Source organism: Callorhinus ursinus, unplaced genomic scaffold (assembly GCF_003265705.2).
Source record: "Callorhinus ursinus isolate GAN/ISIS: 27379988/994484 unplaced genomic scaffold, GSC_fseal_2.0 scaffold44, whole genome shotgun sequence".
Lineage (NCBI taxonomy): Eukaryota > Metazoa > Chordata > Mammalia > Carnivora > Otariidae > Callorhinus > Callorhinus ursinus.
Window position 1 is genome coordinate 12,765,097 of NW_027397106.1, and position 26,904 is coordinate 12,792,000.

The following is a 26,904-nucleotide window of genomic DNA, read 5'->3' on the forward strand; positions in this document are numbered from 1 at the left end:
AATACAGCCATTTAAGCATTCTAAAAATCCCATGGACTAGTTCTCCAAACCCTCCCATATACGTATTTTGTCTATTTCTTAACCTCAAAGAGTAAGAGAAATGCCTTAAAGTCATCATTATAACAAAGGGTAAGTTCTATGGTCTTACCTCATTTAAAATGAACAAGAAGGCCCTAGAACCTAGGATACAGATACAGTGAGGCATAGTACACATCAATATAAAAGTTATAATTAAGGGAAAAATAGACCTAAAGCTCAATAAATATTTATCGGTCAATATCTCTACCAGAATCCTTATAGCTAGCCATTTTTAAAAAGGTTCAGGAGTGCTACAATTAATAGAAGGAAACCCATGAAAAGCTTTTTTTTGCCTGTTTTTCAGTGTTGTAAATGATTATAGTAATAGGCGGCGGTCACATAGGGTCACTGGAATGTTAATCGGATGAAACTTAAAACACATACCATAAAATTCCGCTGGTAATGAATGTTCTCTTTGTTAAAGTCGATCACATAGCCATTGAAGGACCAAATAAATGTGAGATCCAGGGAAGGATCAAAGGAAGCAGCACACTGCATGGTGGCATTTTCTCCAACAGTAATATCAGCATTAATTGGGGCCAGTATAATTCGTGTGGGATCTATACATTTAAAAAAAAAAAAAGGAGGGAAGCACAATTCAAGAAAATATTAGATACCATATTATCTGGCACATTAAAAGAATAAATACCAATATATTTTTATTTCTCTGAGCAAAGGGAGAAAGATGTTTTCAGATTCAAATTCCAGGAACAATTTCATTAAGGAAGAGATTTGCCCCAAAGGCTTTTGAGATGGAAACTTATCAGTACATGAACTGTCTTAGAAGCTTAGTGCTGAATCATGCCTTATAGTATATTAGAAACTAAGCACTATTAAACTAGAAAAAAACAATATTAATCAAATGGTTTCTTACCTGTAATAACAAGAGTGCCAGTGTTATTAGCCCTCCCTCTATTATTTTCTGCAAAGCATGTATAGATACCGCCATCATTCCTTGTGATGTTATTTATTTCCAAGCTGCCATCTTCCCAAATGAGTATTCTATTCAAATGAAAGAAATGCATGCTTCACAAAATTAATTTAATGAAATATCTTATTATTCCGTCTTAGATTACAAACACTATCTTCTGATCATTACATTTTATACAAATTACTTGACAGTAAGATTTTTTTAAGATGAAACATCCTAGCCTTTGTTTATAATATTTTTTTCAGCATTGACAAATTGTTTAAGAAAGCGATCTTCATCTTTTTCTTGGACTACTGCAGTAGTTTTTAACTGGTCTCCTGTGTCACCCTTGTCTGGCCATAGTCTCTTTTCCACATAGCAGCCAGACATGAAGACCTACGTGACATAAGTCATACCATGTCACTCTTCTGCTCAGTGAAAGCACTCTAGAGCTCAACTCTCTCCAGTGACTTTCTATCTCACTCATAGTAAGAGCCACAGTCCTTTGATTCCCTTTCAAGCCTGACAATCTTACAGGGTTTTGCACCTTCAGCAAAGCATTGTTAAATTATAGTTAGTATTGTATGCATATGTACACACACGTGCATGCACATGGCACTGCTGTTGTCCTGCCACCCTCCATCCCATACCGCTTCCAAGGTTTTCTCTCCTAATATGCATTCCATCAGACATACTTCGGTTTTACTTACTAACCTATCCTTCCATCTTATTCATTAACTGTTAGAGCATACTAACTCCAGAGAAGAAAAGAATTTTGGAGATACTCTCATATAAATGGCTCAGAGAAAGATCATGTTAGAGCTGATAATAGTCCATCAAATATGAAATGAACAACTACAAATAAATTCTGTTGTAGAAGGTATATCATTTAGCCCAAAGTAAAATCATACAATTGAGAACCTAATTACAATTCATCAAGATTTATGTTTCCTCTCTACTGATTTGAAATATTGCATAAACCATTTTACAAGCCACTAATCAAGTGCTTGTAGTAACTTTGTAATGTGGAACCAATTTTTGTGATTATATTAATCAGAATGAGATTATAGTTAAGCTTAAAGACAGTTTTGCAGGTTACTCCTTGGATATTAGTTTGAAACAGAAATATTTTATTTCTCTGAAAATAATTAGTTGAACTTTTCTTTATGCATACTATTTTATAATAGTTAACTTTATTTTTTACATGAAGTACTGTATCTATTATAAAATGGTGCTTATAACCTAAAATATGAATGGATTAAAGTAGTGAGCAAAAACTGGATTTATAGACTCTTTTGTCAAGAAGTAACACAATTTGATTCAAAGACTAAAAATATTCTGACAGGATTAAAATAGTAAGATTTTAGGAGCTAGACCTTTCTTTTCCTTTTTTTTGAACAGATGTTGATATTTAGGAAAAATAAATCCATGAAACACGGTTCTAAGAAATCCTTGGTTGGAGAGACTTGTAGCATTCATTGGTCCTCATCAGAATCAGAGCAAGATTTTATTTTTATTATTTTTTTTATTTAGGGGACAGAGTTAACGGTGGGTCTAAGGGGGAGTGCTGTGCCACAAGTTTGTTGCAGGAATAAGTACCTAGAAATGGGACTACCTTTTGATCACATCTCCGCATTGCTCATTGTTTGATTGTTAATGTTTCATCAGAAAATCAAACAAATTAATTCTTCCTTTAACACTGATTCTTCTAGCATCATTTTGCGAAAGTCTTAAAAACTTAGTCAAGCATATTCACTTTAAAAGTTAATGTGTTCAGGGAAATAACTGCTGTTCCTGTGTACTCCCTCTCCCCGACCCAACTTATCTTTGTTCCATACACAGCCATACTTGTGATCATCTTAATAAGAGAACTGTGTTGGCATAGGTTCATTCCACAAGTTCAAGTTTCAGTTTGGAGATTATCAATATACTTTCAAAAGGCTACTTTAACCTTTCCAGCCTTTAGATACATCAAAATAGAGATAATAATACCTATCTTACCTACTTTTTTGGATTGTTGTGAAGAATATCTCTTATACACTTTTGCTAGTATATTCCTTTAATAGGCAAAAATCTACATTTTCCTCCGTTATTTACACCTCTAGACAGATTCCATTACTCAAAGACGAGGTTCAAGCCCCCTAGCAAAAAACATTATTGATGATCTGGATTATTATGTCTCATCTCTTAAAAACTCTTCTCCATTTTCCTCTAAGGACAAACCATATTGATTTTAGGTCTTACATTCTTCACCATCCTATACTCTCTGCCCCAGGCCCTTTGTACATGCTTCTTTACTATTCTAATCTAATCTAACTTAATTGTTTAAATATTAATATTTAGTAAAGTAAATATAAATATTAAATATTTACTATTAAATATTCACTGCCTGGAATGTTTCCTTCTCCCTCACTTTCACATCCCATTTCCTATCCCGGCTTTCTTTCTCTGTACTTTAGCACTCAACTGAGTACTTTTGCACTTTAGTACTCAGTATTACCATATCTTCCTCTAGGAAATTGAAAGAAACCATTCAGTGTGGTTTTTAAATAAATACTACGCAAGTCACACATTTTATGTTTTATCTTAAAGCTACCAATGGTCTACTTGTTAGGAAGTAGTTTTATGTTTTATCTTGTTAGGAACTTCAGTTTTATGTTTTATCTTAAAGCAGGTAATGGTCTGCTTATTAGGAAGATGAGAAATTCCTGTTCATTTAAAAAGATGGGAAGGAGTGATTTATTCTTGAATCACCTTTTTAAAAAATTTTTCCTATTGAAATACTTATTAGGCTAACTGTGTAAAACTAAAACAAACATAAATGGATACAGAGGCCTTGTTACAAGGGGAAAAGTCAGAGATCATATTTTATTCCCCATTGCTCATTTTTTTCCCGAGGCCTTGGGCAATTTACCAAAAATTTCTGAGTCTCAATTTTCTAAATTCCTTATAAATTATAGAAACCTAAAAAATTGAACACTGATTATAACAGATAATAAGAGTGAAGGGTAAGTGCCTCTGTTTATCTTAGAATTATGATACCTTCTGTGGAGAAAAGTAAGAACAACCAACATTTACATAAGTCCTCTTTAAAATGAACTTCGCCAAACAGTAAATTGCAATTGGATTTCTAGTTTTTGAACTTACCTGCTGCTATTGACAAGCCACTCTGTTCCTTTACTCCATGAAAATTTTGGTTTAGGTGCTGCTTTAGGTTTGCATTCAATTATGACCCTTCCTCCTTTAGCAGCCAAGATCTTTTTCTTCATAGGATTCATTTCAAAAGTTGGAGCCAAAGCTAAAAGGAAATAAATTATTATTTTTCTCTTTCATTAAAAAGGGAAAAAAAACCACATTTCTTCTATATCATCTTTTATTATTTTGATTAATAATCACCAGAAAAGATTAATCTCACCAAATATTATCAGATATAACCAATAGACATTCCATACCTAGTATTAATATTTTTTGTTTTATTTAATAACTTTATTGTTGTATATTTTACTTATAAAATTCACCCATTTTATATGTACAAATCTTAGTGATAACAGGATTAATTATTATAAATTTTAGTTACAATCAAATGCTATGTATATATTTACCTTGAAGGTAACATCTAATTTAATTGTTTTGACTCAATTGCATAAGGGAAATTAAGTGAAAGACTGGAGGAATTTGAGCACCATTATTAATACTATCGTATGGTCATAATCAGTACTCTCAACCACACTTTCCATGAACTGTCTCCAGTATACAAATGAGAGAACTGATATCTATTATAATTATATAATTTGCCAAAGGTATCCCGGGCAGGATCAGGTAGGATTCACAATTGAATCAATTTTCTTCTGATTTGCAAGCATGCTCTTTTCATTAAACAATGATTCCTCCTTCACTATGCACACATTTATTGAGCACCAACTGTGTGCAGACACTATGAGATACCAAAATAAAAAGATTTCTGCCTTCAGGCCTGCCTGCAAACAGCTATGGGAGTAATGGATGCAAATAATTGAGGGAAACGGGCTGTAGCTTCCCCTTACATCAAAGTACAGAACAGTAATTATGAAAATAGGATATAGAGTCTCATAAAAGGTTACTTTATTGATGACATGCTCTATTTTTCTTTTCTGTCTCCTACATCTGGCTCATTTCTCAACCTCCTTGTATTTTAGCAGACTTCTGGGGGATCTCATCCATTTATTTTTGCACATCCAATCATCTGTATGTAACTGTGTCCTTCTGGGAGGTTTTTCTAGGCCCAAGTGCATCTTCATCCAGACGTTGACTCTTCATCCTCTAGTCCATGATTCTCAAATTCTATCTGTGCATAAATATAATCTGATGATCTTGATAAAATGTTGATTAAGTAGGCCTGGGGTGAACCTGAGATTCAGCACTTCTAACAAGCTCCCAGGTGTTGCTTTTGCTCCTGCTGCCCTGTGGGACACACTTTTTATGGCACGGATTTAATTTATCCCATTGTTCCTTTAACCTGAGTTTTGATAATTAACAATAAATAAGTAACCAACCAACTTGTGTTGTACACCTAACACAGTGTGTGGTATTTTGTATAGGCTCAATAGATATTTTGGGTGACATATTGCTTGCCAACTATGAGAGAAAATCTAATGAGATTATATTTTAAAAATCTAAATTCATCTGGAAATGAGAATTTTTCTTGAGTCAGTTAAGTTTTAATGAAATAGTTGATTTGGTACAGTTGTTTAAATGACTTCATACTTAAGTAATACTTGAATTTATAGTGACAGAATCTAGACTATGTTCCTATATATTTTAGAAGTGGGAAAAAAATAAGAGAGTATTTTTCCCCCAACTAAGAAAAGGACATGCATTATTTGTCTCTTTCATTCTTTACTGGGCCTATTAAAAGTATGGTATCTGGTGTAGAATAAGTTCCCAAAAATATTTGGTGGATGAATAAATGAATTACCTAGATAACAAAAGAAAAGAGAGAGAGAAACACTATTTCTGAAGGTAGTAAACAAAAATAGATGGAAACAAATATAAAAATGCCCAGTAACATTGCTCTCAGGCTGAAAATGTTATTTATTTAATTATACAATAATAGTCATTAAATTATTACAAGATTTTATGTTTGAATATGGAGAGATCTTTCAGCCTGAGCAGTTGAATTTTCATATAATTTTGTAATGTATGATGACAAACAAATTTTTATAAAAAATAGAATGTTAACATTTGGGAAAGCATTTAAAGTCACCTCATATCTTATGAGTCAAAACTATTTTATTGCACCTCAGACCAAAGTAATATGGCATGAAGACTAAACCTGAATGTTTGCTTGATAACCAAATAAACTAGGTTAAATATATTAGGAAGGAATTTTTACTTTGGGGGGAATAAATGGAATATTGTCCTCAGCATTATAATAAGAGGCAGGGAAATTTAAAATTAAGAAGGCCTCAACTCATTTTTATTTTTATTTATTTACTTTTAGAGAGAGAGAGTGGGCACTAGCATGGACGGGCAGAAGGAGTAGGAGAGAGAATCTTAAGCAGACTTCAAATTCAGTGCAGAGCCTGACATGGGGTTGGATCTCAGGACGCTGAGATCATGACCTGAGCCGAAATCAAGTCTGACACCTAAGCAACGGAGCTACCCAGGTCCCCCAGCCTCAACTCTTTTTAAAGGTAATTTTTAAAAATAATTTCTTGCAATATCTCATTTCCTTTCATATTCTTTTAGTGTCACTCAATTTGTAGTGATAACAATGTTCTAAAGAATTTCCCTTTGGTGTAGCAATAATAAAATAGACCATACTGAGTCACTGCTTTATCTTTTTGGCAATCTTTTTGGTTGTAAAAGAGAAAACCTGGCTACCTAGATTCATATGACTAAAGCTGATGACAGCTACCTCAAATAAAATGAAAAGGACATAATACAGTAAGACCTTAATTAAAGCAATTGTAATGAATGTAAAGAGAATGTGAGATTTATGGAGTAACATTGAGAAATTTAGTAGATGTAATAGGAAGAAAGGATGTAGTTAATTGTGTCATTCTATAGAACAGAATTTTCCAGGAGACACTGTGGATGCAGGTAAGAGATAATGAATTTAGCTTCAGACACACTAGGTTCGGGTTATTTGTGAGGTTACCACATGAAGATTTCTATTAGGAAGCTTTATGTTGAGCTTGAAGCTGAGGATAAAAATCTGGGCCAGTGATATAAATTAAAGAATCATTGATAGTTAATGGGAGGAAAAGAAGAAATTATCCAGGATTTTTAAAAATTTGAAAATAACAATAATTTAAGAATAATAATATAGAACACATGAAAAAGGGAAGAGAATAGAATGAAATCATAGAAGGAACTCTGGGAGTGAGCAAGATTTCTAACGGAGCAGAGGAAGGGGTAAAGAGAAGAAAATGAAAGTGACTGAGAAAAAATAATCTGGGAGGTATGAAAACATGGAGTCACCAAAGACAAAGGTGTAGAGAATGCAAGAATAAAACATGAAGAAGAGGCTGCATGAGAAATATGAACACACATATGTACGTGGAGAAGAGATACCTGTTCATATCAAGTAAGGGAGAAGAAATGAATATAGGGCAGAGGTAAAGAGATTACAGGCATACCTCAAGCTATTGCAGGTTAGGTTCCAGACCACCCCAATAAAACAAATATCACAATAAGCGAGAAAAATGAGTTTTTTTTGTTTACCAGTACATGTAAAAGTTATGTTTACACTATACTATATAGTCTATTAAGTGTGCAGTGGCATTATGTCTAAAAAAAACAATGTACATACCTTAATTTTAAAATATTGCTAGAAAATGTTAACCACCAAATGAGCTTTCAGCTAGTCATAATAATTTTGCTGGTGGAAGATCTTGCCTCCATGTTGATGGCTGCTGACTGATCAAGGTGATGGTTGCTGAAGGTTGGGGTGTCTATGGCAATTTCTTAAAATAAGATGACTCTGAAGTTTCTCTCATTGATTCATTAATCCTTTCATGAAAGATTTCTCTGCAGCATGTGATGCTGCTTGATAGCATTTTAACCACAATTGAACTTCTTTCAAAATTGGAGTCAATCCTCTCAAACCCTACTGCTGTTTTATCAACTAAGTTGATATAATATTCTAATTCCTTTGTTGTCATTTCAACAATCTTCACAGAATCTTCACCAAGAGTAGATTCTATCTCAAAAACCACATTCTTTCCTCATCCATAAGAAGCAACTCTTCATCCACTCAAGTACTATCATAAAATTGTAACAATTCAGTCACATCCTCAAGCTCTACTTTTAATTTTAGTTCTCTTGCTATTTTCACCATATCTACAGTTACTTCCTCCACTGAAGTCTTGAACCCCTCAAAGTCATCCATGAGGATTGGAATCAACTTCCAAATTCCTGCCTATGTTGATATTTTGACATCTTCCTATGAATCATGAATGTTCTTAATGGTATTTAGAATAGTGAATCATTTTCAAAAGTTTTTCAATTTACTTTGCTCAGATGCATTACAAAATTCACCATCTGTGACACTTAGAGCCTTATGAAATGTAGTTCTTAAATAATAAAACTTGAAAGTCAAAACTGCTCTTTGATCCATGGGTTGCAGAATGAATGTTGTGTTAGCAGGCATGAAAAGAACATTAACCTCGTGTATATCTCCATCAGAGTTCTTGGGTGACCAGGAACCATGTAAAGGAGCAGGAATATTTTGAAAGAAATCATTTTTTCCTGAGCAGTATTTCTCAACAGAGGGCTTAAAATACTCAGTAAGCCATGTTGTCAACAGATGTGCTGTCATCCAGGCTTTGTTGGATGGCAACAAAACATTCAGAGCACAGGCAGATTAGATGTAGTATAATTCTTAATGGCCCTATGATTTTCAGAATGGCAGATGAGCACTGGCTTCAATTTAAAGTCACCAGTTGCATTAGCCCCTAACAAGAGTGTTAGCCTTTTCTTCTACAGCTTCCTTACCTCTCTCAGCCTTCACAGAATTAAAGAGTTAAGAGCCTTGCTCTGGATTAAGCTCTGGCTTAAGGGAATGTTGTGGCTGGTCTGATCTCTTCAGACCACTAAACTTCCTCCATATTAGCAATAAGGCTGTTCTGCTTTCTTATCATTCATGTATTCACTGGGGTAGCACTTTTAATCTCAAGAACTTTACCTTTGCATTCACAACTTGGCTGACTGGTTAGTACTAGAGGCCTAGCTTTCAGCCTCTCAGCTTTTGATATTCCTTCCTCACTAGCTTAATCATTTCTAGCTTTTGTGTGAGAGTGAGAGATGTCTGACTCTTTCTTTTACTTGAACACTTAGAGGCTATTGACTTAATCTCAATATTTTTGTGTCTCAGAGAATAGGGAGGCCCAAGGTGAGGGAGAGAGATGGGGGAAAGCCCGGTTGGTGGGGCAATCAGAACACACACATTTATTGATTAGGTTCACCATCTTATATGAGTGTGGTTCATGGTGATTGAAAACAATTACAACAGTAATATCAAAGACAATGATCCCGACAGACACACGAAAAAGTGCTCAACATTACTCGGCATCAGGGAAATACAAATCAAAACCTCAATGAGATGCCACTTCACACCAGTCAGAATGGCTAAAATTAACAAGTCAGGAAACGATAGATGTTAGCAAGGATGCAGAGAAAGGGGAACCCTCCTACACTGTTGGTGGGAATGCAAGCTGGTGCAACCACTCTGGAAAACAGTATGGAGGTTCCTCAAAAAGTTTAAAACAGAGCGACCCTATGACTCAGCAATTGCACTACTGGGTATTTACCCAAATGATACAAATGCATTGATCTGAAGGGGTACGTACACCCCAATGTTTATAGCAGCAATGTCCACAACAGCCAAACTATGGAAAGAGCTTAGATGTCCATCAATAGATGAATGGATAAAGATGCGGTACACACACACACACACACACACACACACACACACACAAACAAACAATGAATATTATACAGCCATCAAAAAATGAAATCTTGCCATTTGCAACAATGTGGATGGAACTAGAGGGTATTATGCTAAGCGAAATAAGTCAATCAGAGAAAGATAAGTATCATATGATCTCACTGATATGAGGAATTTGAGGAACAAGACAGAGGATCATAGGGGAAGGGAGGGAAAAATGAAAGAAGACAAAACCAGAGAGGGAGACAAACCGTAAGAGACTCTTGATCTCAGGAAACAAACTGAAGGTTGCTGGGGGGGGGGGGGGGAGATGGGGTGGCTGGGTGATAGACACTGGGGAGGGTATGTGCTATGGTGAGCATGGTGAATTGTGTAAGACTGATGAATCACAGACCTGTACTCCTGAAACAAATAATACATTGTATGTTAATAAAAAAAGACCAATGATCACAGATCAACATACCAAATATAATAATAATGAAAAAGTTTAAAGTATTGCGACACAGAGACACAAAGTAAGCAAATGCTGTTGGAGATATAGCACCTAGAGACTTGCCTGATGCAGGGTTGGCACAAACCTTCAATTTGCAAAAACGCAGTATTTGTGAAGTGCAATAATATGAGGTATGCCTGTTTTTGGAAAGGACAGATACTTATTCCTCTGGATAGAGAATATGAAAGGGCAAGTGTAGTAAAGATTTAAATACTTTTGAATGAGGGATGAGAAATAGAAATATTTTATTTCAAAGGGTTTCAATTTTCATGGAGGAGTAAAAAAGTGATACCAAGTAAGAGTCAGAGCGGGGTAAAGAGCTTGAGGAATGTCCTAAAGATTTTAAATAGCAACTGCAGGGCACGAGATCCAAAGAGTGCTAAAACTAGCAAGTGCCCAAGATCCATCTGAGCCTGGGTCATATGCATTGTGGAAGCATCAATCATCACAATGTGATTTTCAAGCAGTATTTAACAGCCCAGACACAGGAGAGAACAAGACTTGTAAAAACTGGCATGTGTCAAGTTTGCTTAAAGATGTTTTAAGACTATTGTACTCTGTGTTGCCTCTAATTTATTTGCTGTTCTCTAATGAAAGAAAAGAAATAGAAACAAAACAATAATATCATCCTGTTCCAAACCCCATTTTTCAAAGTTTTTAACTTTAGCAATTCAAGAAATAATCAAATGTGATCTACGGAAACCCTATGATCATTGTTGAATGCATTGCTTTCTTGCTGAACGTTAACAGAAACTAGAAATAGTACTGACCCAAGATCTTCAACTCCGCATTTGCATAGATGGCCCCATGTGTGTTTTCAGCTATGCACTGGTACATGCCAGCATTGTCAAAAGTCACGTCATACAGTCTCAATTCCCCTTTATGATACTGAAAAGAACACAAAGTAAAACACAGTTTCTTGATAAACCTTAATATAAACATTTTATTTTGGTTTGGGCTTGTTTGACTTTTCATTTAGATACATTATTTTGCCCCCACTCTTAATGAAGTCCAATACAGAAGGTTTTTCAGGGCATGGGAAAGGAAAACCCACTTACCACGCCCAGTGGCTCTTGTGCTATTCATCCTACTGAGCTGAGAGTCCACTTTTTCCCTCTTGGCCCAGCTGGGAGATTACAGAGGGAAGGTAGAAAAAGGCCCCACTGCTGTTACTTGTCCCCAGGGCTAAAGGTAGAACCTTCCCTCTTACCTCTGTTTCTGTGGGGTCAGGGAAATAGTGGCAAAAAAAAAGAGGACAACATCAGGTAGTAGAGATGGATGAGTAGGAAGAAGGGTAAAATGTGGAACAAAGGGAAAAATGAGAGAGAAAGAGAGAAGGTAGACATAAGATTGCAGACAGTTGATTAACCTGAAAGAAGATACTTTATGCTCACTTTCTTGTTTGCCTTTTTTAGAAGACTTTTTTTTTTTTTATTTCAGGGCCCAGATACCCTTACTCTGTTCACTCTCTTGCTAAATTTATCCCAGGACCACTAAAAATGTTGCCTGAACACGAACTCAAGAACTGCAAAACGACGGAACATACATACCGCATATCCATTTTTCAGCCATCGGATCGTAGGGATGGGCTTCCCTGTGGCCACGCAAGGCCAATAGAGATCACTGCCTATATCCACCTCTGTGTCGTTGATATGTTCTACCCACTCAGGAAATGCTGAAAAGTAAAGAACATTGTAAATGTCAAATGCAAATCTCAACACTCATAATAATCTCAAGAATACAAATACTACATTTAGTCGACCTTCTGGAGAATACACCAGATATCGTATATGCCATAAAATCAGTGTTAGAGCCTTCGAAGTTGTATTTCCATAGGTCTTCAGGTAAACGTTATCCTACACTGTTACAACATGAAGTAATTATAACTCAATTCATAATTAATTTTCTTTGTGAACCATGTTTTGTTAGAGAGCTAATTCATGAATAACACTAAAGTAATTGATCTTTTTCTTATAACTTAAGTCCTTCCAAATGACAATTAAGGTTTTAAAGAATTATGTCTTCATTGACTATGACACTATGTCTCCCTTTTAGAATAAAGAATCACATCTTTTCCCACTCCCTCGGGTCTCCTCCTTTTGATGTAACTTTCTGCTAGTGGCCGCAGTCACATCTTACTGTAGGTTTAGAAAAATGGCTTGATCATACAGTAGCTATAATTGCTGAAATCTATGCTTGAGTGAAATTGATAATCTGATCATCTGGTACCTAGAGAAAAATGTTAGGTATTTCCCAAAAGAAAATATATTTCTGGAGAGGAAGCAAATGAACAATGTGATAATCTTTTTGAGCATTTATTTAAGTTAAATAGTTTAAATAAATGTAGGTAAACAAATTAACATAAAATAAAGAAGGAGGTAGGAGGAGAGAATCCTGAGTGGAGGGAGTGTTTTATTTTCTCTGAAAAATAAAACTTTGGTATATACATTTTATGACAAAATAATATACATAACTTACAGAAATTATTTAATACACATAAATAAAAAAGAACATAAAACATTTTTATGATCTCACTGAACCCCATCAATATTATATATATGTAGGTATATATATATATATATATGTTTAGAGTACTATAATCTGATTTAGTATATTTTCACTTATCATTACATTTTTGTAACTTGTAATTATAAAAATTAAATATTGATAAGAATATTATGTTAATCGATAAAGGTTTTATTTTGTACACAATCTTGGCAATAAAACAGGAATATGAGCACCTTCCCTTCCCTGCCTTGGCCTCAAACAGGTGACACAAAATATCACATTAAAAAATACAATGAGAAGACTAAATAATTGAATCAACTTGATACATTCTATCTATGATTTAATTATGTAACCTTCTGGTTATTTGATTAGACCAAAAGAGAAAAACTGAGTTCCCTTGATTAGTAAAGTGCCTTGATTAGTAAAATTAGTAAAGTAAAATAGCTCCCTTAATAATATTCCCTTATAAATATCTGCTCTGTCACCTTGATTCTTCTAAGGAATTAGATATTAGATATTTAGACCTCTGCTAAGAACCTGGAAGGGGAAAATGAAGGGGGGGAAATTGGAGGGGGAGACGAACCATGAGAGACTATGGATTCTGAGAAACTGAGGGTTCTAGACGGGAGGGGTGTGGGGGGATGAGCTAGCCTGGTGATGGATATTAAGGAGGGCACGTACCGCATGGAGCACTGGGTGTTTTACGCAAACAATGAATCATGGAACACTACATCAAAAACTAATGATGTAATGTATGGTGATTAACATAACAATAATTAAAAAAAGAACCTGGAATGCAGTGTTCTTAATATGTATGAATAAAAACAGATCTGTAAGCTCTAGAAACCTGGTAGAGCGATAGGTTTATTTAACAAATATAAGAGTCTAACCAGAATTTTCCTCACTTAAGGAGGCTATCTGTGCATATTTGATATGTATCAAGTGAATTTTGTTGGTGTACTGAATACACAAATCTGGAATTCAGGGGAGGTGTCTGGGTCAGAATTTTCAGGGTGTAGAGCCTCATTAAAGCCTTGATCATAAAGGTTGGAAATGAAATCAAGAAGACTTTCAGAGACAAACCCTGATTGCTCCCGTGTTCAGAGGGCATGGGGTGAGGAGGAGAATGCAAGCGGTGTACAATGACGTTAGCAAAGTGTAGGTTCCAGATGCCAAGCACAGAGGGTGAATGGTGGAGGAGTGCATGGTCAGTGGTGACTGCTGCTGTTGGATCAAGTAAGTTACAGCTGAGAAGTGGCCATCCACTTCAGCAACATGATGTTATTGGTGGTCATGGGAAGAACGATTCCAGCAGAGAAGGAGGGATGAAAATTCAATAAGAGTGCATTTAAAAAAGAAGAAAAATTGAAAAGAAGGAGGGTAGGAGGGTAGAATCAAGCACATAGTAATGATGTTGGCCTCAGATAGCAACTGAATCCAAAGCCATAAGAGAGGGGTAAAGATGTTGGTATTGGGTAGATGTGGGGTGGGAGCTTGTGGGAGTTCTAATTTGATCTTTCATTTTCTCTGTCAAAGAAGAAGCCAAGTTATCAGCTCAGCATAAGTTTGGAGGAGGAGGTGTTAAGGGTTTAAAGGAAACTGTGAAAGCATGAGAAGATCATCTAAGAGAGTGGGTAAGTGGACATAAGTGGACCTTGGGAATTGTGTATAATTGCCAGGCAACACTAAAGACCCACTTGAATCTAGTGATCATTAATTTAAAACTAACTAATCAGCATACTAGTGTTTATCTAAGTCGTACTCAAGTTCCTGGGTTCAGGCTCTGATAGGCGGAGAGCTAGATTTTTCCAGGGTTAGCCTTCTATAAAGGTAGTAAGACAAAGTAGAAAGTGGTGAGTGTGCTGGGAGGGTGTACAGGGGAAAAATAATGATTGATCACAGATTTAGGGAAGAGGTGAGTAGGTGTTAGGGAATGTGAAGGAAAATTAAACCATTGTTAGATTAATTGATCATAGCTCCTGGTAGTAGAGTCTCAGGGTATTAGAGAGACTGAACTGGAAAGATAGGAGGTAGTGGTTAGTGAAAGAAATGTGTGAGATTGAGGTTCTAAAGGGATCGTACTTTTTGGCAACAATGAGGTCTAAAGTGTGGCCTTGGGAGTGGGCTGCTGAGGTAGACTGAAGGACAAGATCATTGGAGAAGAAGAGTTCAATAGAACCGAGAGGCAAAACTACTAAAAAAATAATCATAGTCAAAGTTGATTTTGATGTCACTAAGAATATCAAGAGTAGTGTTCTAGTTTGTAAGACCTGACAAGCGTAAAAATTTTAAAGAAACAAGGTGGGGGGGGCAGGGTGGCTCAGTCGTTACGCGTCTGCCTTCGGCTCAGGTCATGATCCCAGGTCCTGGGATCGAGCCCCGCATCGGGCTCCCTGCTCAGCGGGAAGCCTGCTTCTCCCTCTCCCACTCCCCCTGCTTGCGTTCCCTCTCTCGCTGTGTCTCTCTGTCAAATAAATAAAATCTTAAAAAAAAAAAAAAGAAACAAGGTGGGTATCCAGACAGATTGTTAACTGGATGTTTAAAGGAAAAAGGGAAGATAGTCTATAAATGGCATGAGAAGCAAGAAGAGCAGTTATATTACAAGTCAAAGCGGAAAAGAGCTGTGGAAGAAAAATTAGCCACTGCTTGAGAGGAAGCAGTGTCTTTAAGGGAGAACCACGTTTTAGTTAGGGTGAGAAGTTCAGAGTAGAAGTTACGTAGAAGTTGAGAATATAGGGGATTGTAACAATAGCAGACTGTGTGTTTTAGAAAGCATGGTGCAAAGGCTTCAGAAGCTGGGCATGGGGAGGAGATGGAGGTGGAACAGGATGGGTGCAGAGCTGTGTGGGTGTTAAAGCTCAGGCGATGAGGGAGGCCTAGAGGCCGTGGCTTTCTACGCCAAAAGAAACAAACAGGGTAAAGGCAAAATGAGCCTAATCCTGCTGCATTCTATGAGATGATACTAGGCCCACTGGAGGCACTGACTTCATGCCTGTACAGACAGAGGCCTGGGCTCCAGGTAGGGACCACAAGCTGTCTCCTCATTCTGGTATTCATCTGCAGTTCATCCTATCATCCATCTTGTCAGCATGGTTAAGCTACCCCTTACCATATACTTCATCAATATCCTGTATAAATTTCCATAGTGCATTGTCATAATTTTCTTTATAACTATGCATGTTTGTGTGTGTGCATATGCATGTGTGTGTGGAAGTGTATGCTCCTTTGCCTGTGTATACTTGTATAAATTTGGAGGTTTTGTATAGAGTATGAATACCTTAAGGACAGAGATAGTATTTCTTTTATCTACTTCTCCTTGTTCCTGTCAGAGTGTGTGCCTCTGAGTAGACACTCAGTGTATGCTTATCCTTTAAATGAATGGTCTTATTGAAACTTTAGACATTTACTCAGTTGTGACCTGTAAGTTTTATATTGTGGAACATTATGGAAATGATTTCAGTATGAAAAGTTTCAAGTGTTCCCTGAAAATCAACATTCTATCCTCCTAAATATAAGTTTATTTCAATGTGTTTGAATCAAACACTTGTGCCAAGAAAATTGTGTCAAGAAAAAAAAATGTTTCCTTAGAGCAGTGATTCTCAAACTGTAGTAGTTCCTGGTCTGGTAGCATTAGCATCTCCTAGGACCTTGTCAGAAATACAAATCTTGGGCCCCAAATAGAACTTGTAACTCAGAAACTCTGGGAACCAGTTATCTGTGTTTTAACAAGCCCTCCATGTGATTTTAAAGCATACACAAGTTTGCAAGCCAGTGGCTTGGACCAAGTCATAATGCATAGTTTCTTCTACGAATAAAAAGGTACTGGAAAAAAAGAAGAATGGAGGGAGTATACAAGTTATATTAATTGTATTTTCTGAAAATTATCAAGGACACTACTACCAATCCATTGATGTTAGTATGATGGTAATGGTATAAGTTCATAACTTCCATAAGCCATATTTGAGACTTAGACATAAGATAAATATTTTCTCTTTTTGCATAATATAATAAACATCACTGTTTTTAAACTATTATTCATTATATACTCACTCTTTAAGTATGGAAATGGCTATAAGTAAGATATTGATGCAATTTATAAAAAATTGAAAAAAACATGTCTACCTTGAACATAAATCCTTGCCTGGTATTTATCCTTTCCTCTATTGTTCTCAGCCTCACATTCATATGTGCCTTCATCTTCTAGCTGAATATTGAAGATCTTGAGGACAGCCCCAGAGGTGCTGATCTCAGCAGTACTTGGCATGGGTTCTAGGACCTTCCTCCATCGGATATCCGGAACTGGACTTTAAACAGGAAATAACAAAAGCTAAAGGTCCACAATAGTTCAAAGTCTATTACTTTGTTAGTATATAACTAAACAATTACGTCATCGATTTCCTAAAATGGTACAAAGATTAATATATTTCTACATATATTAATAAAAAATATAAGCATACTTACTTGCCAAGTGCGAAACACTCTAACGTCACATTTTGGCCCATCAGTGCATATATGTCCTTGAACTGAACTACGATATCAGCAGGATATGGTTTTGTTGTTCCTAATATTAAGAAAAATACAACCACCATCCACTAATTATTAGGCAGAATATAATTTTTTTTAATATTGTGACTTTTATAGAATTACTTCAATATGCAAAGCATTTCTCTGTACAAGTACCAGAAAATATCTGACCATAACACAATGCACAGATTTATTTGTTTATGCACAGTATGTATATAGCATAAATTTCATCAAGCATTTCCAATCATATGAGCTCACTCTTACAGCTATGTAACTAATCTGACTCAATTCACCAAAAAAATCTAAGATGTCTTTAGAGAGCATCAAACATGTAAAACATTGTGCCAGGGGCTACATGGGACTCAGGAAGGTAGAGAAACAAGAAAGCAAAAGAGGGAGAAGAAAGGAAGGAAGAGAAGAGAGTGGACAAGAAAGGACAGGCAAGAAAGGAGGGAGAATAGAAGAAAGATGTGCATATGGAGATGAAGGCAAAAGTGAAACGAGTTGAAAAGACGGAAGGACAGAGGGAAAGAAGCGTGATTATTCAGACATTACTGCGCTCATCAATATAGTTATTTTATTGAATTTATTGAGCATGTCTCTACTGCAAGGCATATTATTCCCTTAATCTTACAGGGGAAGAAACAGGCTCAGAAAGGCAAAATGCATTGTTTAAGATTACAACGTGAATATGTATTTTATCCTGTAGGATACCTGAGAGACAAGTCGATACACCATGCCCTAAAATACAAGCCAAAATGAAAATAAACGGTCTGAAAGAGTGGCAGCTAAAGAGGACTGCTGAATATGCCGGGGCTATGGGAATTTCAGGCAAGAAGAGCATGTGAACTTACCAGACCAGTTCAGATGGAGAAAACAGTATAGTATGACAAAGCTCCAGGAGTATGAAGGGGATTTTTTTTTAAGTCTAGGAAATCAAGTGATGTCAAACTGTATGTAGTTGAAGATGAGTTTGAACCTATTATCTAGAAGGCTTGAAACTGTGACATTAAACATTTTGAGGCTAATTTTCTTGGTGGGTAACTACTGGTGGATTTTGGTAAGAAGTAACATGAATATCACCTTTGGTTTAAGGAGAAAACCTTGGCGGAAGTTTTAAAGAATGGGACATGGAGAAGAGAAACAGAAGAGAGTCTAAGGGGGGTTAGGTCATTACTTCATGCAAAACAGGTGGGCGCTTGAGCAGTGGAAACAAAAAGGAAAGAACTGATCCAAGTTGTCTCTGAGAGGCAGAATCAGCAATACTGCCCTTTGGGTGCATGTTTCCTTGAGGTGTAGATCAAAGATCCAATTCATCAGAATCACCTGGGATGCTTGCTGAACCTATAAATTCCTGGGTGACATCCCAGACCTGCTGAATCAGCATTTCTGGGTTCCAAATTTTGCAAACTTCCCAAGTGTTTATACTAACTGGGGATACTACATACTAACTGGGGACCACTGGATTAGCTATCTGGAGGATGAGGGGAGGAGAGGAGTTGATGATTAAAAATGCTGTCCTGAGTTAGAAATATGACAGTATCACCAAATGAGACAAAGAACACTACAAGTTTTAGAGATGAGATGAGATGACAGATATGTCTGGAACATTTGGAGCCTAACATTCCTGAGAACCTTCTGTATGACAAGCCCAGGAGGTAGACAGAATTAAGTCCTAAACAAGAGAAAAGTTTTGGAGATAAGAATGTGGAGTCATCTCCATAGGGATGCTGTTGAAAGGTATAAATTGGTGAGAATATCTGGAAAAAGATTAAAGAGAAATATAAGAAGGAGGAAGATGTGGGGAAGGATACTGCATAGAATTTCTCAGAGAGGCAGGTGGGAGATACAGGAAGGGCAGGAATTGGGAAAATTAGAAAAGAAAGAAAAGTTCCAGAGAGGCATAGGAGATCAACAGTGTCAAAGTTCATACAGAATCAGAACTGAAAAGTGTCCTTTGGATTTAGTAAATAAGTAATCAAGATTGCTTGCACTGAATACAGAAGAATATATGGAGGGAAAGGTACAGAGGAGAGTTAAAGATTCAGAAAAAAGCAGAAAATAAGTGATATAGGGAAGTCCCTAAATGAATCAAATGGTAAATGAACCAGTGCAACTGGAGGAATTACCTAGAATAGAGGAGAAACACTTCTTCTATAGAGACAATAGTAAGAAAATATTTCTTAAGATAAAGAAATAAGATGAATTTCTGGGGTAGAGTAGGAAAGAAACTTAAAGAAGCTTTTACATGATGGCTCCTTGTAATTCTATAAAGTAGTGGATGAGAGCATCTCCCAAGATTGTGGAGAGAAAAAAGAGCCAGAAGTCAAAAAATATTTACTGGGGCGCCTGGGTGGCTCAGTTGTTAAGCTTCTGCCTTCGGCCCAGGTCATGATCCCAGGGTCCTGGGATCGAGCCCCTCATCAGGCTCCCGGCTCTGTGGGAAGCCTGCTTCTCCCTCTCCCATTCCTCCTGCTTGTGTTCCCTCTCTTGCTCTCTGCCAAGAAAAATAAATAAATCTTTAAAAAAATATATTTATTGAATACCAACCATGTGACCACAATCAAGGAGAGTAGTAAAAATGGAATCACAGTGATATGATGACATTTTCCCCATTGTAATACCCTACTTAGAGTGGAGGCAGGAACCAAACCTAAGTCTGTGAACAACAAAACCCAGTATTTCTTCAGAAGCCTGAACTCACTGTTATGAGTGGTAACAGCAGGGCTGTGATAAAAACAAAGTGAAGTAAGCAAAATATGTTGAAATCTGATTCTCTTAGAAGTGGTGCATTAAAAAAGGAATGTAGTTCAACTGGAATCTTGCTAAAGCCATTCAGGTCTGTCAGTGGCCATCAAATATGGCACCCATGCTACTTACTTACAGTACAAAGGCAATTTATACACTTATTTGTTTCATAAAAATAGTTTCTTAAAAATATCAAAATAATGCAACTGCATTTTTCCCCTAATTCTGTAATCACTATAGTTTGTTTTGATCTAATCATTTGTTCTCTTTCATGAAGTTACTAAAAAGTAGGAATGGACATGGAAAAAAAAAAAGCAGAAGCCAGTGATTCCCACTGTAACTGATATATGGATATTTGGCTAATGAATCAGTACCCTATGCATTCTCTGAACTAGAGGAAACCAGTCCAAACTCAACCATCTTAGGGAACTTTATCATGTAAATCTCCATTAGAAAAACCAAGGAATGACCAAGACTTTCAAAGTGTGTACAAACTGAGGGTTCTAGAAGGGAGGGGGTGGGAGGGATGGGTTAGCCTGGTGATGGGTATTAAAGAGGGCACGTATTGAATGGAGCACTGGGTGTTATATGGAAACAGTGAATCATGGAACACTACATCAAACACTAATGATGTAATGTATGGTGATTAACATAACATAATAATAAAAATAAATAAATAAATAAAACCTCTAAACTTAAAAACAAAAACAAAAACAAAGTGTGTATCTTCTGTTTGCCCTGAGTAGCCAGCTAGTCTTCCCATTGGATATTTCTTTCCATCACTGTAAGTGCTCCATAAGCAGACAACCTGCAAAAACAGTGTGTAACAAATAAAATACTTACGTTCAGGTATTGGAATGAGTGGGATAAATTTGCTGAACACACTCTTCGTAATAGAAGGACTGGACACAAAGCAGGAATAATTGCCTTTGTCTGATGCCTCAACATTTGCAATGTAGAGATTTCCATTTGTCTGAGACACAAATCTTCGTTTATCCATTGTGATAAATACAGGAAATTCATTTAGAAGCCAGCGGTAGCTAAGATCATCTGGAAGGAAATATTGTCTTCTAAATATTAAATTCTTCCAAAAGCAAAAATTTTGTTTTCTAGGAGCAAGCTAGGGCATAATCTAATCTAGGCTATTGTAGATTAAATGTTGGAAGTAGGCCAAGACAAATAATTCAAATTTTCCAAAAGCTACCATATTTTGAGTGAATATAAGCATGGTGGTAAGCAATTATATTTATCTTTATCTCTCAATTATTTTATGGCCTATTAATATTCTAACTTCTATTTCATTGATGGGCTAAATGAAACTCAGAGCGGTTAAATGTTTTGCTTAGAATTTCATGACTGGTAAATATAATTGGGATTTTTAATGAAGGTCTGATAATTCCAGAACTCATGACCTATCTTCCCTGCTGCACTTTAAAAATAAAATGAAGCCTGCTAGCCACTCTGTGTCTTTATCTTTTTCCTTTTGTACTCCTATTTTTAATTACAGATTTAGAAATGAATTTCCCCTCAGTCTTTTCTTAAAACAGCAGCCAGACTCATCTTTCTATAACTTAAGCAATGTCATGTGACTCCTTGTCAAAGCCCTCCAAAGTAAATCTCACTCAAGTTAAAGCCAGTGTAAGTACTATGAATTATAAGGCCCTATGTGATAATAGCTCTTGTATCTCTCCAATTTCATTTCCTATTACCTTCTATCTCATGCATTCTATTCTAGCCACTCTGGCTTCCTTGGTCTTCCTTGATAGTTCCAACTCATGCCTTTGTTGCATCTGCCTGGTATGTCCTTCCCTCACACATCTGCATTGTTAGCTTCTTCATTTCCTTCAGGCCTTTATTCAAAGTTACCTTCACAGCATCGTCCTTTATAAAAGTTCAGCCATCCCTCTAACAGTTACTGTTTCCATTTCCCTGCATAAGTTTTTCTTCCTAGTGCTTACCTACCAATATCTAGGCATGATATACCTGTTAACTCTGTATCTTGTATATTGGCTGTCTCTGCTGGTAGTAAATCTCTGAGGGCAGGTGGATTTTTGTGTTTCACTCACTGAGGTATTCTTTTTTTTTTTTTTAAGATTTTATTTACTTATTTGTCAGAGAGAGAGAGCACAAACAGGGGGAGCAGGAGAGGGAGAAGCAGCCTGCCTGGTGAGCAGGGAGCCCGATGTGGGACTTGATCCCAGGACCCTGGATCATAACCTGAGCTGAAGGCAGACCCCTAACCAACTGAGCCACCCAGGCACCCCTCACCAAGGTATTCTTGTGGCATAAACAGTGCTTAGCACACATAATTGTGTAACAAGTGCTCACAAGAGATTTGTTGAATGAATAAGCAATGAAATGAAGCCCATCCAGTGCTGAATGTAGTCGAATGTAGTCATTGGCTATTTATGATCATTTACTTTGTTTGTGGGAAATGCTATGGAGATGAGGGGATTTTTTTTCCTGTAGTTTCGGCAGTTCTTCAAAGAAAAAGACTATTCTCTCATTGAAATGTTGTTACAACATTTTGAATTCTATGTTCCTCCTATATTTACCATTTAATAATCTTTTTCCTGTTTTATTGGAGAGAAAATTACTGACATTTGATATATAAACAACCAGAATTTATATACATATAGCTGGAATAGAATACATATAGATGTGTATATGTAATTATATATATAACATATATTTTATGATATGCATTATATATTTACATATGTTAACCTCTCTATATATGTATCATCAATGTATTCCACACAAAATGATTTATAACAGCCTATTCTTTATGGAGTCTTTAAAGTCAAATTTATGACATAATATTAGAACTCTAAAAATATAAAACATTAGTTTTTCATTGTGAAAAGTAGTATTTACATATTATTTCAAGAAGATATTTGACAAATAAAACAAGTGAAAATTAATGAAAGCATATAAAGTATTTATCTTTTACTTAGCATTTTGGTGGCTTTTATTTTAGCCATATCAAATTACAGAAAACACATATTCAAAGGTTGAATCTTGTTACAGATGACATTTAATTTAACCCCTTTCTAAATTGGATGATTATTCTTGCTGCTAGATGCTCCTGAAGAGATGAACAATTTATTTGTCTTTATCCTTTTCTAGCATTTATATAATTGACAGAATATTGTAGATGTAATATTTTAAATGAAATGATGGACTATATATCACTCTTTGGCACTTCTACTTTAAAAGTAATTTGTAAAAATATCTATCATATTTTTTCCGGTGTAACAGGAATGTTAATGAGAACATAGTCTAACATATATGTTGTTTATAAACCAAAATGATTACAGATCTTTGGGATTAGGGCCAAGTGACTAAAGAGCCTGGAAGTGTCTCTAACCATTCATAAGCAATGCATTACAAGATTAGGCAAATACTGAGTTTTATTTAATCATAAATGAACCATTATTGTTAAGAAAATTAAAAAGTAGTCATTCATTGAATGGATGCTTATAGTCACAGAGGAACTTTAAATTTACCTGGAAAATGGTATGGAGGATCACAGAGAAGCACCATTCCCTTCCCTTCTTTCACCCTGACCTCAGGACGCTCCTCAGGTGGGAAAGGGTCAAGATCTAATTATGAAAGCAAAAAGGAAAATATTCACTCTCTAGTCAATAGAAAGAGATTTTCATTAAAATTTATCTTTCATTTACTAACTCACTTTTGGATATGATACTTCTCAGTTGGTTTGGTGGAGCCTATGAAAGTCAATTCCCTATTTTACATGCTGGCATTTGCATATACTCTAAGACTTCTGTGGTAAACACCAGCAGATGGATATTGGTAGCAGCCTGCATAAGTATTCTGACAACCCTAAAAATTACAATATCCTCAACTTTTGCTTCAGGTTTAGGAAGAATCTCAGTAAGGGTATCTGGAAATACAATGGACTCAAGCAAAACCAGGAATCTACCAAAGAAGTTAAGTAAAGAGGAGTGACTTGGAGGAACAGACTCATTTGAAAAGTGTAAGTCTCTTCCTGAGGGAGGACTCCAATGTGGTGAAGGAATAAGGATGAAAAGTAGAATCCTAGTTGAGGTGATGTGAAGGTCATCAATTTTTTTCTTCTTTTCAAAGTCTGAGTTTTCCTTAGTCTCATTTCCTTCATTCTTTTCTGTTTATTTAGAATTCACATTTTCCTTGGCTCCATGATACTCTATTTGATTTTTCATTTGCTTTACTAGTGCTCATTCTGTTCCAACTCTGCCTCATCTCCTATTTCTTCTCTGTGATCAGTACTCAAGTTATAAAATCAAATTTTTACTTCTCTCAATATATTTATATCTATGAAAAGTCATTATTCTAATTGTTACCTTTTTGCAGAAAGCCCTTCAGATCTACATCTCTAATCCTGATACTTCACTTGAATTCCCCCCCATCCTCAAATACTTAGTTGACATTTCAACAACAGTAACTTAATGTCACCATAACCTCTGCATGTGAAGCCATCATTTCAATGCTTCCTCCCAACCTTGAAATTTGTTTTACTTGCTTCCATTCCATTTTTAAAGAGAGCAGAATGTTTCTGCCCTTTGACTCAACTTTCCTTTAAAAAATATTTAGGGTCTTTTTCTCTTCAGTGCAATGTAATCTATTATTTCTTCAAGGATTGTTTATTATTTACATTCCCATTGTCACCACATTAATGAAATCAGACTGCTCACTCCCTGCTGGTAATCACTGCCACATGGGCCCTCTTAAAACATGATTTTCATCCTACAATCCATTTTGCAAAAGATTTAAGTGCTGATTTACAAAATTGCATACTGGAGATCATCTAGTCCAACTCCTCTTTCACTGCACAATTTTCTCCTAGAATAGCTTCTAACTTTAAGTTTAGCACAAGGTTTCTGAAAATATTTTTTTTAATTTTATTTTATTATGCTAGTCACCATACATTACATCATTAGTTTTTGATGTAGTGTTTCATTATTCATTGTTTGCATATAACACCCAGTGCTCCATGCAATACGTGCCCTCCTTAATACCCATCACCAGGCTAGCCCATCTCCCACCCCCTCCCTTTAAAACCCTGTTTGTTTCTCAGAGTCCATAGTCTCTCATGGTTTGTCTCCCCCTCCGATTTCCCCCCCTTCATTTTTCCCTTCCTATTGTCTTTTTTTTTTTTAACATATAATGTATTATTTGTGTCAGAGGTACAGGTCTGTGATTCATCAGTCTTAAACAATGAAAATATTTTTTATTACAGCCTCCATAAGGAGAAATTTTAATTTAATTTAAACTTAAAATAATTTAATTAGTTTAAATTAATTTACTCCTAATAAGGTAAATTACACACTATGGAGTAAGATTCTGTCAGGTAGAGTCAAGCTTTAGAGAACACAACTGTAATGTTATAATAAAAAAGAAAAAGAAATAAAAAGAAAAAAGAGAGAGAGAGAGAATACATGGCCTAGCATGTCTACTGATGCTAGTTATTCAAGATCCCTCAGAACACAGCCTTAATTTATTTTCCAATACCCCTCAGGATGCTTTGCTCTCTTGAAATTTTTTTCTCCACACAGTTAAGGCCCACTGATCATCTAAGACCCCCTCCATCTATGGACCTTTTGTCTCATTTTCTTTTCATCTTGATTTTTCTTCTTGTTGAACTCCTATGATAACATTTAATTTTTACTTCACCTAGGCACACTTGACCTTGTTAAAGTTACAGTTACTTACATCCAAAGCTCAGGGTTGCTTCTGTGCTTCTGACCATCCCATAGTTATTTGATGCTAAGCAGTAATATATTCCAGCATCTTTCTGTTTGTCAGGGTTGTTGATAACAAGGTTTCCACCTACCATACTGTACCGATCACTTGTCAGATCAATATCCCCATTATTCATTCGCCATCTGTGAGAAAGAAAAACAAATGTCATATCAAAGGTCATGAGGCCTGCAAACTGCATAATGGCCTAATATCATCCTCAAATAATATGGGTACAGCTCCATGTGAAATCAGATGATTAAGTAGATGACTCAGTGTGGTATTTCTTCACACCCTATAATTCTGTGTCTCTGGGCTCATGATTTATAATTTAGTTCAGGCACAGAAAGGTAAATGTTCAAGTGCATGAAATGTGTTCTCTTTATTCATGAGGCATCAGAAAGGGCAAATATTTCATTGAATTTTGCTACATTAAGTGGCTTCTTAGCAGATATACGTAGATTATAAATGATAACCTTCTATGTACTAGTTAGATTCATGCATATCCAGATGTGTTGCATAAAATATTAAAAAGCACTACTCTAGCAAAAGTAAAATATAAAATATCAATACCTGATTCTAAATATCAAAATAAATTTTCAATAAAACTAATTGAAATCAGGGTTCTATTGAGTAAATGTCACACTCTGACCACTAGAGGTCGATCACACAATTTGAAAATTGTAAAAATCAATTGGATCTTTTGTTTCCAAGCCTCCAATATAATATTGCAGGTATATTTAGAGGAATTGTGTTATAAATAAATTGACTAAAAACAGGACTCTAACTTTCTTGGTGAGATGATGAGAAGAATAAATGTAGAAAATAGTTTTCAAAGGGCGCCTGGGTGGCTCAGTCGTTAAGCGTCTGCCTTCGGCTCAGATCTTGATCCCAGGGTCCTGGAATCCAGCCCCACATGGGGCTCCCTGCTCAGTGGAGAGCCTGCTTCTCCCTCTCCCTCTGCCTGCCGCT

At 36.0% G+C, this 26,904-nt stretch overlaps 1 protein-coding gene across 1 annotated transcript in view; it reads right to left on the reverse strand.

The window, feature by feature from the left end:
- CNTN1 (contactin 1) overlaps positions 1 to 26,904 on the reverse strand; it is a 290,240-nt gene that overhangs the window by 38,322 nt on the left and 225,014 nt on the right. Inside the window, exons 6-15 of the mRNA XM_025883027.2 lie at positions 25,906 to 26,078; positions 23,700 to 23,795; positions 21,034 to 21,240; positions 17,380 to 17,479; positions 17,041 to 17,222; positions 11,961 to 12,085; positions 11,181 to 11,298; positions 4,136 to 4,286; positions 953 to 1,080; positions 463 to 638 (exon numbers count right to left, since the gene is read on the reverse strand). Of these exons, the coding sequence (XP_025738812.1) occupies positions 463 to 638; positions 953 to 1,080; positions 4,136 to 4,286; positions 11,181 to 11,298; positions 11,961 to 12,085; positions 17,041 to 17,222; positions 17,380 to 17,479; positions 21,034 to 21,240; positions 23,700 to 23,795; positions 25,906 to 26,078 (1,456 nt within the window). The remainder of the gene's footprint in view (positions 1 to 462; positions 639 to 952; positions 1,081 to 4,135; positions 4,287 to 11,180; positions 11,299 to 11,960; positions 12,086 to 17,040; positions 17,223 to 17,379; positions 17,480 to 21,033; positions 21,241 to 23,699; positions 23,796 to 25,905; positions 26,079 to 26,904) is intronic.